The 18,627-nt window shown below is 40.5% G+C and overlaps 1 protein-coding gene across 4 annotated transcripts in view; it reads right to left on the bottom strand.

Annotated features, from left to right (window-relative positions):
- syt1a (synaptotagmin Ia) overlaps positions 1-18,627 on the bottom strand; it is a 210,525-nt gene that overhangs the window by 8,969 nt on the left and 182,929 nt on the right. For all 4 annotated transcript variants that reach the window (XM_063500504.1, XM_063500507.1, XM_063500505.1 and 1 more), the window contains one exon: positions 15,054-15,171. In XM_063500504.1, coding sequence (XP_063356574.1) covers positions 15,054-15,171 — 118 coding nt within the window. The remainder of the gene's footprint in view (positions 1-15,053; positions 15,172-18,627) is intronic.

The following is an 18,627-nucleotide window of genomic DNA, read 5'->3' as shown; positions in this document are numbered from 1 at the left end:
TTTGGGCATGTGCTGTAACTGACACGATGGCAGGAAGCCTTTTGAATTGTCAGATAAGTATCAGGGTTTTTTGGTTTAACTGACAGATTAAAAGGACAGAGTGAGGCTCCTGAATTCAACATTTAAGAGCTTCATGAGCCCAAACTACGAGCAGCCAAAGACTGCAATCACTTCCATTGTAATTTTTAGCGAGACACAAAGGATCAAAAATTCAAATATGGTTAGTATTAACCTTTCTGTACAGGTTAGCCTTTGTAAGTTCAGAAAAAAATAGAAACATAGAGAAATGCAGTCATTTACACCTCTTAGGGCAACAATCTGTTCAGTAATACTCTGATAGCAGCAAGTCAGCAAGACAGTAAGTCAGCTGTTGAAGGTACCCAAAAACATTCTGCACTTACTGTTAGAAATAATGCTATATTACATCACGCTGTATGCAGTGACCAGCCAGATTTTTGTAATTACGGCATTTACCAACAAAGCCATTTAAATATATAATTGGGGCTGTATGGGTTTACTTAAATCTCCATCCATCCATCCATTTTCTTCCGCTTATCCGGGGCTGGGTCACGGGGGCAGCAGCCCAAGCAGAGAAGCCCAGACCTCCCTCTATTCAATTCAATTCAATTCAATTTTATTTATACAGCGCCAAATCACAACAAAAGTCGCCTCAAGGCGCTTTATATTGTACAGTAGATCGCACAATAATAAATACAGAGAAAAACCCAACAATCATATCATATGACCCCCTATGAGCAAGCACTTTGGCGACAGTGGGAAGGAAAAACTCCCTTTTAACAGGAAGAAACCTCCGGCAGAACCAGGCTCAGGGAGGGGCGGCCATCTGCTGCGACCGGTTGGGGTGAAAGAAGGAAAACAGGATGAAAGACATGCTGTGGACGAGAGACAGAGATTAATAACAGATATGATTCGATGCAGAGAGGTCTATTAACACATAGTGAGTGAGAAGGTGACTGGAAAGGAAAAACTCAATGCATCATGGGAATCCCCGGCAGCCTATGTCTATTGCAGCATAACTAAGGGAGGATTCAGGGTCACCTGGTCCAGCCCTAACTATATGCTTTAGCAAAAAGGAAAGTTTTAAGCCTAATCTTAAAAGTAGAGATAGTGTCTGTCTCCCGAATCCAAACTGGAAGCTGGTTCCACAGAAGAGGGGCCTGAAAACTGAAGGCTCTCCCTCCCATTCTACTTTTAAATACTCTAGGAACAGCAAGTAAGCCTGCAGAGCGAGAGCGAAGTGCTCTAATAGGGTGATATGGTACTACAAGGTCATTAAGATAAGATGGGGCCTGATTATTTAAGACCTTGTAAGTGAGGAGCAGGATTTTGAATTCAATTCTGGATTTAACAGGAAGCCAATGAAGGGAAGCCAAGACAGGAGAAATATGCTCTCTCTTTCTAGTCCCTGTCAGTACTCTTGCTGCAGCATTTTGGATTAACTGAAGACTTTTCAGCGAGTTTTTAGGACATCCTGATAATAACGAATTACAGTAGTCCAGCCTGGAAGTAATGAAGGCATGAACTAGTTTTTCAGCATCACTCTGAGACAGGATATTTCTAATTTTAGAGATGTTGCGCAAATGGAAGAAAGCGGTCTTACATATTTGTTTAATATGTGCCTTGAAGGACATGTCCTGGTCAAAAATGACTCCAAGGTTCCTCACAGCATTACTGGAGGCCTCTCCCCAGCCACCTCCTCCAGATTGTCCGGGGGAACACCCAGGCGTTCCCAGGCCAGCCGAGAGATATAATCTCTCCAGCGTGTCCTGGTTCTGCCCCATGGCCTCCTCCTGGTGGGACATGCCCGGAACACCTCACCCAGGAGGCGCCCAGGAGGCATCCTCATCAGATGCCCGAACCACCTCAACTGGCTCCTTTCGATGTGAAGGAGCAGCGGCTCTACTCTGAGCTCCTCCCGGATGGCAGAACTTCTCACCCTATCTCTAAGCTCTCTCTTCACCACAACAGAGCGGTGCAGTGTCCGCATCACTGCAGCCACTGCACCAATCTGTCTGTCGATCTCCCGCTCCCTTCTCCCATCACTCGTGAACAAAATCCCGAGATACTTAAACTCCTCCACTTGGGGCAGGAACTCAGCACCTGACCTGGAGTGGGCACTCCACCCTTTTCCGGCTGAAGACCATGGCCTCAGATTTGGAGGTGCTGATTCTCATTCCCACTGCTTCACACTTGGCTGCGAACCGTTCCAAGGTGAGCTGGAGGCCATCACCTGATGAAGCCAACAGAACCACATCATCTGCGAAAAGCAGATATGAGATTCTGAGACCACCCAAGTGAAAGCCTTCCGCCACTTGGCTGCGCCTAGAAATTCTGTCCATAAAAATTATAAACAGAATCGAGGGGCAGCCCTGGCGGAGCCCATCACCCACCATGAACGAATCCGACTTATTGCCGGCTATCCGGACAAAGATCTTGCAACGGTTGGTAAGGACTGAATGGCCCGTAGCAAAGGGCCAGACACCCCATACTCCCGGAGCACCCCCCACAGGACCCCCCAAGGGACATGGTTGAATGCCTTCTCTAAGTCCACAAAACACATGTAGACTGGTCGGGCAAACTCCCATGCGCCCTCAAGTATCCTTAAGAGGATGAAGAGCTGATTGAGTGTTCCACGACCAGGACGAAAACCACATTGTTCCTTCTGTATCCGAGGTTCGACTAACGGACGGACTCTCCTCTCCTCTCCTCTCCAGCACCCTGGCATAGACTTTCCCAGGGAGGCTGAGGAGTTTGATTCCCCTGTAGTTGGGACACAGTCTCTGGTCATCTTTCTTAAAGATGGGAACCACCACCCCGGTCTGCCAATCCAGGGGTACTGCCCCTGATCTCCACGCAACATCCAGAGCCTTCAGGAACTTGGGGCGGACCTCATCCACCCCAGGGGCTCTGCCACCAAGGACTTATTTAACTGCCTCAGTATGTCGGGCGGTGGAAGTATTCCTTCCACCGCCCGACAATTTTCTCTGTCGAAGTCAGCAGTGCTCCATCCATACTTAAATCTGCAAACCATAAACCTGAGTTCTCTGAGTAAAAGCAGGGCTGCATAAAGGAATTTAACCTGCTCAGTTTTTTAGGAATGTCATTGTTGACAAATTGGTATCAAACGGTACGACAATGTGTTAATTAAACTGTGCCATTCACATGGAAGGGACTGTGTTGGTCCCAGACCAGTTGCAAACACAGATGGGTTTGGAGTCGGATCATTTTATCGACTGTTTCCTTTTTAATGACCAGCAGGGGTACTGAATCTGAAAAGCTTGGTACAGACACCTGTGTGAGAATCACAAATCTACATTCTTAGACATTATATGCTTGATACCAGTTTAACACTGGTATTTATAATGTCTGAGATATGGTGACATAGTTTAAGGTTTATATTATTGACACTGTTTTAAAATCTAGTACTGTATTAATTAAGTTTTTAAAAAAATACGTATAGGCTTGAGTGGAACTAATAGTGGATAAAAATAGGGTTTAAGAAAGCCTTAAAACAAGCACATGACACCAATAAAAAGTGGCTGGCATCTTCTGTAATGGAAACTTTGGGAAATTTGACACCCAGTTGTTTCCAAGGAACCTGTGAGGTGATTTTTTGTTGTTGTTATTAAGCAGGCAGACTACGGCGCTACGGGAATAAAAAAAAAGCTGGTATAAACTTTTTCAAAAGCAGTCGCTGCAAGCAAACATTTGGGTTTATTCTTTTTTGAAGGCATAAACTCTGAAAGTACTCCGACTTTCATCTCCATAGCCTTTTTTTTAACAGCCTTTTGAAACTGATAAGTTTTGCTGAGGGGTGTCTACTAAACGCTGGTGAAGAAACTCACTGAAATCTTCTGCTTTTCTTCATGACCTTTGTAAATGCTCTCAGTCTCATGTTTCAAATCTTATTGAATACAACTTGAAGTTAAATGTACATTTTATTGTTCTTCAGACTGGGTCTACTTTGTAAACTGACCAGTTGCTATCCTCTAAGAGCGCTGTGTCAATCAGTTGCTCATTGGAGGCTGTACAACACCAACATCAATGAGTAGTGGGTGATGTCCAGAAAAACAAACGATACTCCTAGTCAAAACTGGTAAAACAATCCAGAATGTATAAGTTCATAGGCTGCATCTAATTACATCTGTAGTTCTTATCATTAAATTGATGTGTTGCTTACACACACTGTGAGACAATTTTTCTGTTGGGTATCCTGAAAACAACGTGCTAGGAGCACTTTGGCAATGCAGCATTAATTAACATGGAAATGTCAGGTAAACCTTTCACAGTTTGTGTTAATCACAAATTCACTCCTGAAGTTACACGATTATGCCACTAAACTCACCTAAATTAATATCTTGAGCTGTATCGCCTAGAAATGTCAAGCTGCTGCTAGTGCAGCAGATGGGGGAGGGGGTCACATGAGATACTGAAATCAAAGATTTTTATATTTTTTCCTTTACAGAGATAGTTTTTATCATTTTCCTTAAGAAATCAATAACTATTCCTTTATTTTCATTTGTTTTTTAACTGAATGGACTTCATGCTTTAGGATTTTAGTGAAATTCTCATGATGTCTTAAACATTTATGCAAAACTTCAACAAATCTCAAACTTTTTCTTGCAGCTACAGATGAATTAAAGTGAAAAGGTTAGATTTGTGTGTTAATAAACTTACTGCTACTGTTCGCGGCTTGAAAAATGTAGAGCAGATTGTTGAAAATTGTGGTTACACATGGGAAGGCGGCTTAATGACGTTAAATGTTCTCCGATCTCGGCGCACGAGGAGGGAAAAAAAAAAGACCACTTAGAGTCATTTATCACTTAAGACAACAGGCTCCTTGAAAAACACATGAAAAACAAATAAGAACGATAATCTCCGAGATGCAAATGAGGCAGGCTTTTGCCTGAGGATAACAACATCATCCTCCAGCTACTGAACCCTAGAGCTGTGCATTGGCATGAATAAGTAGTAAGAGCCTGAACTGGAGCCTATAATTAGTTGTTGAAACACCACTTGATCTGATAATCTGGATTCATCTCTGGGTCCCATATGCACAAAGTCTTTATAATGCTTTAGGATTTCTCATGAGAGAGCAGCTCTGAAAAAAGCAAAATTAAAAGAAAAAAAAAGTTCAAACTTTATGATTTTTCACAGTAGCACAAACTGAACAAGCTTAGCTCTCTTAATCTTTTATCCAATTTAGGGGAATGAGGATCTGACTGTCCATGGCAGCTGACATGAATATAGAGAGAAAACAGCGCAAACAGAGTGAGAGGGAGAAAAGCAGCAGAATAAATAGATGGCAGAGACATGAGTGAAAAGGTAACAGGCTTCTAATGGAGTGGGTGTCCATTATTACTCCCCTGCTGAGAAGAGCTGGAGTGCCGGGATGAGAAAAACAGCGAGGGAGGGCTGTGCGCAGGAAATAAATACTGCTTCCAACGTATCTCATAAAGAGGATACACAGCCTCTATATATCTCAAACAGCAGTATATGTCCCTTTGAATATTCTTATGAATGAAATCCGAGCTTCACTAACAGAACTAACACAACAAAGCTTCAAGTTGCTTGGCAGAACTGCCATTTTGATCCCTTTAGATTTTCTGTGGAAGTTCCTTTTTCTCCCTTTTCTTCCCCCAACTCAGCTTCAGCACGCAGACTCCTCTGTTATTAAGTTCACAGGTCCAAAGAAGGTCAAAGATAAAAGCTTAGTAATGGCATAGACAGTGCAGAATGAATATAAGTGAGATGTCAGATTCCAGAGTTCAAAATCCATCTCTAGTTGACTTTTCGATCTTTACAGCTCACTCATAATAACCTTCTAAAATGGGTCTTATATATATGGACTTGATTGCTATAAACACTGTGCTTAGCTACCCAAGCCAAAAGCCACTTTCTTCCAAAGCTGATCATCATTCTTATATTGCAGGAAACAGAAAGTCTTGGTAGAATAAGTGTTATAAGAAAAAAAAATCTATTGTTTTTGTCAGAGAAAGATTGACGATGCTATTTCATATAATGACGGCTCCATTTGATCACTGTGATATTAACTACTGTTTTATGCCTAGAGTTGTACATTTTGGCCTTGACCTTCTTATGTAGCACAACCTGCTTTATGGCTCATACTATTCTAATTACATCCATAATTTACAACGTGAACACCATGTTGCATTTACTAAGACTTGAAACTGACAACTCGGATGACATATTCATTGAGAAAGAGTTCACTAAAGTCATAAACCAAGTGAGATGTAGGGTCATTTTAAGATAGACTTCTGTATAACTGGACATCCTTTTGCAACCAGGGGAGTTGCCCCCTGCTGGCCATGAAAAAAAAAGCACTGTGCAGTGCAAATGTCTTTAGCCACCCCTAATTTTTTCATGGATAAAATGGAAAGTATGTGCAGCATCTGCAAACATGCATGGAAAGACAGAATGTAAGACAAAAACAGAGCTTAGTTTTCAACGCCTAAAAGTCAGTTTTTAGTATGACCACCTTGTAATGTCTGTAAGTACTCTTCAGTCTATAGTTCTCTCGGCTTCTTGAAGGACATTTCAAAGCTATTTTTTGCTGTGTTTTGTCCCAGAGCTTCCATGAATTACAGAGACTCACTCCACAAGACCTGCTGCCACTGATTTTCAGTCCACTATTTGTGTAACTTGGCATACCTCAAATGTTCCTTCCTATTTTCTTTTCTCAAGAATAGCTTCTTGACTTGTTCAGGTGTATCGCTCAGGTCCTGTGTTAGATGTTTTCTGGATTTCTTAAGAATATGACTTTCATATACTGGTCATCTGCTGTATGAAGCTTTTGGACCTGTCACTTCTTCTTTTGTCCTCCATTGTCCAGTTTCCTCAAATATTTTTAAGGACACTTGGCACATTAGTGCCGAGATATGCCAAGTTCAAAGCTAATGCCTCTAAAGTCATTCCACACAGCAGGGATGTGGTAGTCTTAAATAAGACATTTATATCCTGTAACCTCATGTAATATTATATGTAGCAATGTAATGTAATACTGGTACCAACTGCAGGTTGTAAGCAGTTAAACATGCTAATGCTTGCAACTTATGATAAAACAGACCAAAACACTCCATGATCCATTTCTCACACTTCAAGTGAAGAGAATGGTTTTTAATAAAGCTCAGTGTGCACAGGTTCAATACACAAAGAATATATCCCTAGACTTTCACTATACACGGGAGGGGATTAGCGAACAGTCAATAATACTATCTAATATTGCATACAGCTGTGTATATTAAAATAATGGTAGTACAGTGGCTGCGTGTAACTCTTATATTGGTAACTGTGGCTATAAAGACACCACACAACAGCTGAATGGGATTATGCAAGATAACCCTTTCTCAAAAAAGAAAACACCTGTGGTGCCTCTGCAATCTAGGTGCCCTTATCTCTCCAGCCAGCAGATGAGAGTTTGGCATTATTGAGTTTTGGGAGGCTCGCCGTACCTCCTATCAAGCCCATTTTACCACCTCCTCCCGGACGGATGTAATCTCTCCCATTTTATGGATGAATGACAGTGCTTGTGATGCAAGAGCAGTTACTCACATGTGTGTACAGCACAGTGGCTCGTATTTGCTACCCTTAGGGGTTACTCATCGGAGTCCTGGATCTTGGCCACAGTTTTATGAGGCGATGCGCTATCAGCCGTCCATACATTTCCCACAGGAGGCGAGATGCAGGTTTATGGATAGGCAGGGAGCTCTGAGTCGCATCAGCTTTAGAGTTAAGTAGAGCTACTAAAGAGGTCTTATTTTAAAAGTGGTTACTTACACATAGGATTTCAAGCTGTGAATAATTACCATCTGTGACTCATTTTGAATATTCTAGTCATCAAACCTGAAGCTACAGTGCAGAGATATAAAACGCACAATTCGCTCGGATGTTTCCTTTATCATTGGGTTTGGCTGCTAAGGGTTCTGGCAGAGTTGTGCCAAATGAACACCAATACAAGCAGGGTTAAATATAGCCTGGCTGTCATCTTAGCTTTCCTCCCATCATTTTGGATTTTCCATGGTGGGTGCACCCAGGGGTGACTGTCGGTTTAGTTTTACACACTCAGCTCAGCGGTGAATCACACACGTTTCACGCATACACAAGTGTTTACAGTGAAACTGCTCTCTGGGGCGCAGGCCCACGTAAAACCACCTCCATGAAATCTGATGGAAGTCTTTTTACGATGTTATTTTGTATTCTACTCTCTACGGAGGCTCAAAAGTGCCAAAAAAATGAATAACTGCAATTGAATGCATTAGAATTACAATAAAAAGGTAGGCTCTAATTATAGCATAAAATGTAACAAATGATTATTTACCTGCTGTTTCATTTGTTGACCTTTGGATTTATTATTTTTGTTTATTTACTTCACATTTCATTTTCTATTTAATTCTGTTTATTAATTCACTTAGTTCTAGTTTTAGATTTATGGTGCTGTGGAACAACTGCAGTAGACATTTATTGTGTAGGACCGGTCTCCATCAAAGACCCACGCTGCTTCTATAATGTTAAAGTGTAAGCTTTGGTGAAGCCAATCCATAACTGTTCTAGTTCTTGTATAATTTGGCATGCCTTGGCCTTTTCTCCCTGCTTCCCTTCCTTAAGAATGGCTTCTTGACAGCCACCTTTCCACTGAGACCATTTCTGATGAGGCTTCAGTGAACATTAGATGGATCAACTGAAGGGATCCTGTGTCAGGTCTTTGCTGGATTTTTTTCTGTTTCTTAAGGAGATGATTTTCAGGTACTGCTCATCTGGTGTAGATAGTTATTTTGGATTGCCATTTCTTCTGTTGTCCTCTACTTTCCCATTTTCTTTAAGGACAAACTGCAGATATGCCAAGTTTTCACCTTTTTATGCTTGAATGATTCATAGGTCAATTTTAAGTGACTGAAAATGGTCAGGTACAAACACTGGACTGAAAATTAGCGAAAAAGCAGCCAGCGCCCAAAGAAAAACTTCAGAAAGCCTGCAGATCTATTGCTTAAGACTACTTTGAAAATTTACACGAAACTCTGACATCCTGGATAAAAAATATAAAGACATTAGGGGGACTTTTTTTCCCTTTTCATCATCCCCAACTTTAGTTTTCTGCACAACTTTTTTTCGTATTTTTAAATATTATTTATCTGCTTAAGTATGCAAATGAGAGGGTTGTCATTCAAAGTGTATAACTGGTCTACTTTGGGGCTGTTGTAAGACCGAAGCCAGCCGCTCAGCAGTCAGGAAATGGCTCTTTAAGTAACAAAATACGAATAAAAGTAAATTAGATATTAGACCTCCACTTATATTAAGCCTTTTTAATACCTTTAATGCCATATCACTGTCCGATTTACTTCTTACTTTTCCTTTTTTTTATTTTGGAAATGGCACAATTCATAATGTAAAAGCTTGGAAATACACTGTAACTTTTCTAGTTATTATTTCTTACATCTATAGACGCAAAACATAATAAATTCTGCCTTCTCTAATCGCTTTCAAATTGCCTTCTTCTCTCAGGCCTCGTACATCATCCTAATGATCCCTCATGCCCACTACCTTACTGAGATGACGGGAACCTTAGTCTGACCAGCCAGAGGAGCAAAACAAATAAACCTTTCCAACCCGAGAGGCTTGATAGTGCGCTGGAGCACCAGGTTGGGGCAGTGCGGCTTCATTACCGCTGACATGGTGCCTGTGTGCTTTGATAACCTCCCCCACTGCTGGCCATTACCTGGTTATATGCCACCTCACAGCCGCCTGGGATGTCTTTGAAGATACAAAGAGAGAGGACGAAACATTTTAACTGCCACTACTTCTATAAGCCCGCCGGTCCTTATACTGAGTTGCTTCCAAACACTTAGCCTTTGTGTTCCCCACCTCCAAGTCTGACTCACCTTTCATTTCCCTTGGAGACACTACAATAACTTGAAAAGCTGTATTTTAAAATTTAAACAGAGTCATTTTCACAAAATAAAATGATACGTGCAAGAGGTCGAAAGAAATGTTGACTCAGAGATGAGTGGCTGGTGATTCAGTTAGAAGCTTTCAAAACTTTAAAATGCATCACAAGTTCAGAGTTCTTTAAAACCTGACTGCCTGCAACTAAACATAATGGATCTATTGTAACTATACATTGTGGGGTCGGCTAAAGTGGAAAGAGGAGTAACCTGTCTGTGACGAGGATTATTTTGAGACGACAGCTAAAGAACATGGTGCCTCGCTGCATGTTAAGCCGGAGCAATTCTGAGAGGCACCAGAAGTCGAGCGTACTTTTAAAACTATTACTTCACAAGTTTGTTTTTCTAAGAAACGCAGCATGGCGGTAGATTTGGGGCATGCTTCATGAGGAGCAAATCAAAAGAATTATTTCTGATTATACATTGGTTAATGATAATTCCCACATCTTCCTCTGTGAGCCATAATTAGGCATGGTAAACAGGATGACAATAGAAAAGAAGGCTGATCCCAGGCCATCAATTACTTGTCCTCCTCCTTAAGTTCTGGCTGAGCCACTCTGTGGATGGAGGCTAATTATTGTTATTAGAGACCTGCCTATTATTTCATCCATCTGCTGCACATTTAAGTCCATTCTGGGAGCAGAAAAGCAGACACTACTAACAAAAAACAAAGCCCAAACTGCAATTTAGAGTATATTCTGGTTGTATGTAATTACAAACATGCACTGTGCCATTACAGTATGCTAATAATTCACCCTGAAACCCACAGATGAGTGCACACAGATGAAACATGCTCCAATTAAACATGACATATGGTATATGGTGTCAAACTGTCTGGCTTTCCTGGCATTTCCCTTCACTGTAAGAGGAAACCTGGCCTTCAAATTGGAAAGATTTCACACCATTCTAATACTGGCTGGTCCGTGTGGCTGATGGCTCAAAATACTGACAATCCCACGATGCAAATGGGCACAGGTGAGTGCTAATGCCAATATCAGAAAATTGCAGCGGGGGTGTTTTGTTTTTTGTTTTTTACCAGCCAAATGGCTGCTCGCACTGGTCTGACAGATGAAAGGGAGTTTAGAGCCATTAATGTGCACACTCTTACTGTACCGCAGGTTGTTTGGGGTTATATGGATAGACTGGATAGACAAACAGAAAGCAAGTGGACCCGGGTGCTGAAAGAGTCGGAGCAGCTATTTAAAAATGTAAAAAGAAGCCACTGAAGAAAGTCAGAGGAAAAGCAGGAGGGAAAGATTCATCTTATTTTGTGATTTCTTATTTTATGGTGTCTGTATGAGGACTGATATGATCAAAAAAATAGATAGCACCAGGTCCAGAATAATGAAACTGTGTTTGTTTCCATACTGCATCGGGGAATGGATCCATGAAAACCTTCTGTCATTATTAAAATGCTCCTTATATTGGTGAATATTAGTTAAGTTGTCATGTATGTCATAAAAACACTAGGTTGCATAACACAAATGGGTCTAATAATGTCAGACTGCACTATATCAGTTATAAATAGCTTAAATTATAGTCTGATGACTGTAGCTGGTGAAGCTGGTGATGCTGTGGGAATGTGCTGAATTCTGATGAAGCCTATCTTTGCTCAACAAAGCTCTAAATGGGACTTTGATATTGTTCTATCTACATCAACCATCAATCTTTTTAAATTATTCATGCTTTTACTGAGCTTTGGTCATATTACAGAAGAGTACAGAACACACTGCATTTCATAGTTTCTCTGTTTTGAGCATGTTTTCCTCACAAATGTCAACTTTTATCTGTAACTGATCACACAGTGAAAAAAGCCATCTCAGGTTGGAAGTACAGTCAGGTACACAAGTATTTGGACACCATTCTTTTTCTGTTCACTGCCAAAGTTGATATTAAATCAAACAATTATGATGTGATTGTGGTGCAGACTTTAGGCTTTAATTCAAGGGGGTCAATAAAACTATAGCACTTAAACCAAATAAAACCATGTTTATGCAGAGTCCCCTATTTCATTTAAGTCTGTAGTTCATAGAAAAAATACCAGTAATGCCAGTGAGTGTGTGTTGAATCCCAGTTACTGGGAACTAACAGTTTCAGATTTACGTCTAATTGAGAAGTGTACCCTGATCATAAAATGTTACAAATAATACTTAACTGCACCCCGAAAAATAAGAACTTACTAATAACATTTTTAAAAGGAACCCCACAATTGCAAAGCCTCTCATTTTATTTATTCAGTTTTGCACACTGATACTCATACATCAGTGAAAGTACACTACTGCATGTGGTTTAGGCACTATCTATGTTTATCCATCACACAATACAGGTTTTAGTCAAGACATCTTCTTTCTAAAACACTCAATCAAACCCAGTGAGAGTCATGAAGAATTATCTTTGGAATAACATGGAGTTCTGATGGTGTCAGCAAAAAAGTAGCCAAAGACTAAATCAACATCCACACAGGATTCGCAGCAACCTGGCAGCCAGAAACCACACAGAGTCAATGACATTCAACGACTTCAAGTGATGACAGGCGAAATAACCACTGGTGACACAAAGTGGACGGGAGTTGAACTTCTCAAAGCTCCGAGACAAGCAATTGAAGAGTCTCCAGATAAAAGGGAAGAATATCGTCGACTGACATAAGACTGGATAGTAAACACATTTGAGGATTACCCGAGCAACAGACAATCTGCTATGGACCATCCGTCAGCTGCAAAGTGATGTGTAACTAGCAAATTGATTCCAGTGTGGATGTTTCTAAACTTTCACCCATTTTGTGAACCACAGTTATTCTGGAAGCCTAAACTTACAGAAGAACTGTGGTAAGTTCTGCTAGATCATTCAGCAATCATTCAAACTTCCTGCCAGCTACCTTGAAAAACTGGTATTATTTTAAAGGCAAAGGATGGTCACATTTATGGCATGTTACATCAAGTTAACTGATTAATAAAACCTGTCCATGACTTTATTGTGCAGCACTTTTCCTGCACTTTAAAGTCATATCTTTACCAATTGCAGCATGGCAAGTCTGGTTTCAGAGCTGAAATGTGAAAGCAGATGCCTCTGCTATGCAACTCTGCCCACATTGCTAAATTGCCCCCAAAGGAAATATATAGTTTTACAAAATGAGATTGTGTTGTTCCACTTCATAGTGAGAAAGACATTAAAACTTTAATATTGGTCTTTATGTCCAAAAGCACAGTGGATTTCAGTGTCATGGGACTCTATTAAAGATCAGTCATGTTTTTTCAGTCCCTAGATGAAACATCTGTCCTCTCTGGCTGAAAGAGACACAAAACAAGTCTGTCTGTTTTTGTGCCGTTTGTTTATGTTCCAGTCAGCTGTGGGTGGAGGACTTCCATCCCTCTCATTCAGTTACCATGACATCAGATCCTCTATTCAGACTTGACTGTATTGTGATAAATGTCAACTATTGATCTTAATCCTGTAGAGTTGGAGCTATACCACAGCAGGACAATGTTTCATTCTTTCAAGCCGTTGAATTTTTTTCATACATACTCTTTTATTCCATGCATTCATTAAGAGGGAAGCCACTGTCTTTATGAGCGTGTTACACTCATTACTGTATGAATTCTTAAATGTGTTTTAGACAACTTTTTTTTAACTTAAACATATTTTGCAAACCTACAGTTGCAGGGTTACACTTGAATGTTGGTAATATATTAATAAAAACATTCAAAACCAAAGGAGCAAGTTACAAAGTGCCCAAATCAAGTCATGCCTTTTACTACGTAGTAAACAGAGCTGCAGCATGTCAAATACAATGTTTCAGCTCAAAGTGGATCTCTGAGTCATAGCGATCAATTTTACAACAGTCATTTTTCATTGCAAATGTCTGAAGAGACTGTAGCATAACTTGAAAAATGAGACCATCCATGACTCCCTCAGTTGCCTCTAAGAGCACGGTGAGTAACACTGACAATATGTGAAACACGTGGACTGAATTTTGAGTGAAAATCCATAAGATGTGAGAGGAACTGTTAATATTGCAGAACATTAGCATTATAAGGACATTAAATTCATGGAGCGATTGTTTAATTTGTGGCATCAAATCCAACCCTCTTCGGGCTAATCTAGAAACTAAATTGATCATTTTCATATGAGTTTATCAGCTAATGTTAGCATTGCCAGAATAAGTCCTTCTGGACTCAAGTATCACACACTGGATCGAATCTGGATTGTTCTTCAAAGATCCTGTCTAAATGATGGACTTTAATATCGGTGATCCCTGGGTCATTTAAAGCTACTACAGTAGACTCACAAGCCAAATCAAATATAAAACACTCAAAATAAGATTTTACTAAAATGTTATTCTCCTACGGCACGCTAGCACAGTTTCACAACATGATTAGCTAATCAGCTGCAGCTGCTTACTCTTTAGGGGCGAGATAACAGCCATTTTTAGCACATTTTTCTTTGGATTTCTCTACTGAATCATGTCAGTGCCATGTCTCTTCCTTATAAGTTATCCCTGATTACAGTTAGCTGGCTAATCATATCTTGTTTGCTAATGTTATCACTAGCAAAATCAATCTCAGTAGAAATGCTAGCTGGCTGATGTAATCCATGATACTGAGTTATGCATAATGTCAGACAGGACTGATTTAACCATCAGTAAATCATATAATGGCACAATGCAAAGACGTGTAATGAATATTTTACTTCTATATTTCTAGCTAACGCATGGCAATAGCTATAAGATTAGCTACACATGCTTCTAGCATTGATATCTTTGTGGGATCCAAGTCAACTCTGTTGTGATTGCACTGTGAGTTATGTGAGCTATAGAAAGATGACAGCATCATCATGGGTGCCATTAACTGCGTTTCTTTTGCTACAATATAAGCAGTTTCTCAGGGATATTTAGAGACATTCAAAAGATCTTTTTCACAATCAGGTATCTGTCTGGGTGCTGAAAAGAGGAAGAAAAGCTTGCGATGTTGTAGGAGAGGTGAAGTGAGTGCTGCAGTTTGTGTGTAATTACAGACAAAGGCCCTGTCAGAGGAAAAACCAGTGGGCATATGTGCACAACCTTTCAATTCTCCTCACCTGACAAGCCTCCAACATCCATTTTCTTGAGGTTTTTGGCCTCAAGGATGACCACGGTCAGCTTGCCAGCAGTGGGGACATATCGCAGAGAGAAGCAGATATCACCCAGTTTTTCTTGCTGTTGGAAAAACAGAGACATTGCAGAGGTGAGAAAAACATCTACTTGATGCAAATTTACTCCATCACATGTTCACACCATGTGAGGTTACATCAGGGAGAAAGTTGCTCATAAATTCCCCTGCAAAATGTGATGCTCAATGTCGCAAACATGTTTACTTGATTCTGCTCTCCACGAGCAGAAAGGGGAGCTTTTAACGTGCAAAGCTGCGAGTAGCAGGGTGTCTGTGCTAAAAGTCTAATGGTATTAAAGGTTAATGTACAGGATGCTGACACACTGAGTCATAAAGCTGGTTATAGTAATTACAGTCTAAATCACGATGGAGAAAGATATTTGCTTTAAGTGCACAGATTGGAAACATTGTAGACTAAATCTAGGAGGACTGGCACAGAAGACTCTGTGATCAGTGTGAAACTGATCCATTATCAGAAATCCTAACACAGAGCAGTGTCCGTCTGCATCAGTGTAATTAGAGTTTCTGATCACTTCCACTGGAGGAATAACATAAGGTGGAGAATATTAGTAGTGCTAAATCTACAAGCTGGCAGAATCTACTGAAAAATTACTGCTAATGAAGCAGGGGACCTTTTAAGCATTCATATTTACAGGATAAAACTGTGCAGAACATATGGAGATCACAATAAAACCCCCCCAAATTAAAAAAATGTGGAGATACTAGTTTTTCAGACAAATTTGCCTTAATAAGTGGAGCATTTTCCAGTGTATTGTACTTCACTGATCAAGACAAGCTGTTAACAATGTTAGTCATTATGTGAGCCAGCTGTCTGCTGCCCTGACAAATAATTTCAAAATACAGGAAAGAAAAATTAGGACAAAAACACTCTTCGATTACAGTGTAATTTGTCTAAACAGAGAAACTCAGCTGTCGCAGTGTTATGCTTGAACTTGATTTCTTTAATGAAAGTCAAAATAGTTGGAATAAAAAAAAATGAAGACAAGAAAGTGTGAAAAGAAGGGGAGGATGCATTTAAGTTACAAAGCACACGAATCAAATCGAAAATAGTTTTTTTTGCTAGGTGGCAAACAGAAATGCAGCATGTCAAATGTAATGTTTCAGATCAAAGTGTATCTCTGAGTCACAGCTTCAGAGTCAAAGCAATCAATTGTACAACAAGCATCCTGAAGGTTTTCAATCGTCTGCCATGGATTTGATTCCTTGTTTGCAGGAAAAGCCCTGCACTGCACTTCACTGCTTCAAGCAAAGCACCATTACGACACAGGCTCATTATCTGAGACTGAAAAGAGATCGGTTCATATTCTCTCCATATCCTTTATCAACACCTGAAGCAGACACAACCAATAACTCCTGCTTAGGTCGCACCTGTTTTACATCTGGTCATTTCAAAAAGAGGTTATAAATCAAAGGCAATCCAGATCTGAATATTGACTCTTCATCTTCCATCAACTTCCAATCAAGGTCTATTTCCTCATGTAGAATAGGAGCGCTGAAAATGGCTGCAGTGTGTTTTATATTGTAATGGACCCCCCCCTGCATTTCATTTGTCATCCGCTCCCCTGACTTGTAGCTAAAAACCACAGACTAAATAGTCTTGCTTTGATGATGGGAGTCGCTTTTTAATGAACGCAAATGTATTCTCCTCTTGAGGCTAGTAAAAGAAGCAGTGACAGTTAATTATGCCTGTCAAGAGCAGTGACCGAGCTCTTTAATATTTTCTTTGAACTGTAAAAGGTCAGCCGCTGCTTCTTCAATGGAAAGGGCATTTTAGGGACTCCGATACTTCATATTTGACCTTAAAAATAAAGAGGATTGTGCTACTTGTGTATAGGTGAAGAAGAAGATTTTTACCTGAAAGCAGCTTAATTTCCTCTCTTTTTTGAATATTCTGTCCTTGAAGTGCCTTCTTTGCATTACAGATACTTAATGGTGGCTGTAGCTCAGGTGGCAGAGCAGGTCAGCCACTAATCAGAAGGTCGGTAGTTCGATCCCAGGCTGCATCCTGGCTGCATGCCAAATATCCTTGGGCAAGATACTAACCCCATGTTTGCCTACTGGTGGTGGTCAGAGGGCCCGGTGGCGCCTGTGTCCGGCAGCCTCGCCTCTGTCAGTGCGCCCCAGGGCAGCTGTGGCTACAATGTAGCTTGCTATCGCCAGTGTGTGAATGGGTGAATGACTGAATGTAGTGTAAAGCGCTTTGGGGTCCTATGGACTAGAAAAGCGCTATACAAATGCAGGCCATTACTTAAATGAAACTTATTATATTTTCCCCTTTTTTGTCACCAATCACTTCGCTAGGTACACCTCTTCAACAGCTCATTCACACAACTATCTAATCAGCCAATCACATGAAAGCAACTCAATGCATTTAGGCATGTAGATGTGGTCAAAATAACCTGCTTAAGTTCAGTCTGAGCATCAGAATGAGGAAGAAAGGTGATTTAAGTGACTTTGAACATGGTTGTTGGTACCACATGGACTAGGCTGAGTATTTCAGAAACTTCAGATCTACTGGGAACTCCAGCTTACAGAGAATGGTCAGAAAAAGATAGAAAACATCTATGAGTGGAAGTTCTATGGGACAAAAGAAGAACCTAGATTGCTTCAAACTGAAGGCAACAGTAACTGAAATTAACTACTTCTTACAACCAAGGTATGTAGAAGAACATCTCTGAATGCACAGGACATCTAAGCTCAAAACAGATGGGCTACAGCAGCAGAAGAAACACACACGTCAGCTACAGGAAACTGATACTACAATGCACACAGGCTCACCAAAATCAGAGACTAGAAGATTGGAAATGCGTCGCCTGGTCTGATGAGTCTCAATTTCTGATGCAACATTTTCATGTTTGGGTTAGAATTTGGGGTCAACGAAAACATGGATTCCTCTAGCCTTATATCAGTGGGTCAGGCTGTGGTGGTGTAATAGTTTCTTGCCATACTTTGGACCTTTTGGTACCAACTAAGCATTGTTTAAACACCAAAACACCGAAGACTACACAATTATTACTGCGGACCATCCATCCCTTTATGGCCACAGTGCACACCAAAGTGTACGTATGCTTCTTGAACATGCTGGTAAGTTCGGTGTACTCAAATGGTCTTCATAGTCACCAGATCTCAAATCTGCAGCAACTGTGTGATGCTATCAAGCCAATATGGTTCAAAATGTGTGAGGAATGTTTCAAGCACCTTGTTGAATCTGTGCCATAAAGAATAAAGTCACCCGGGGTCCAGGGTTGAAAATCCTTCAGTATCATTTCTTTGACCAGCATTAACCATCTTACAATGATTCATTAATCAATGTTTAACTAAGAATAAGGAATACAAAGCATCACTTCAGTGTATAAGCCTGTCAGGTAAAGCTGCGCACAAACTCACAAAAGAAAGTAACGTGATGCCCTTCAGTTTGAAAAACACCACCAACCTATTCTGCACCGTTATAATTAACCTTTAAATCAACCCACCGTAATGCT

Source organism: Pelmatolapia mariae, linkage group LG17 (genome assembly GCF_036321145.2).
Source record: "Pelmatolapia mariae isolate MD_Pm_ZW linkage group LG17, Pm_UMD_F_2, whole genome shotgun sequence".
NCBI classification, from domain to species: domain Eukaryota; kingdom Metazoa; phylum Chordata; class Actinopteri; order Cichliformes; family Cichlidae; genus Pelmatolapia; species Pelmatolapia mariae.
This window is presented reverse-complemented; position numbering and strand designations above follow the sequence as displayed.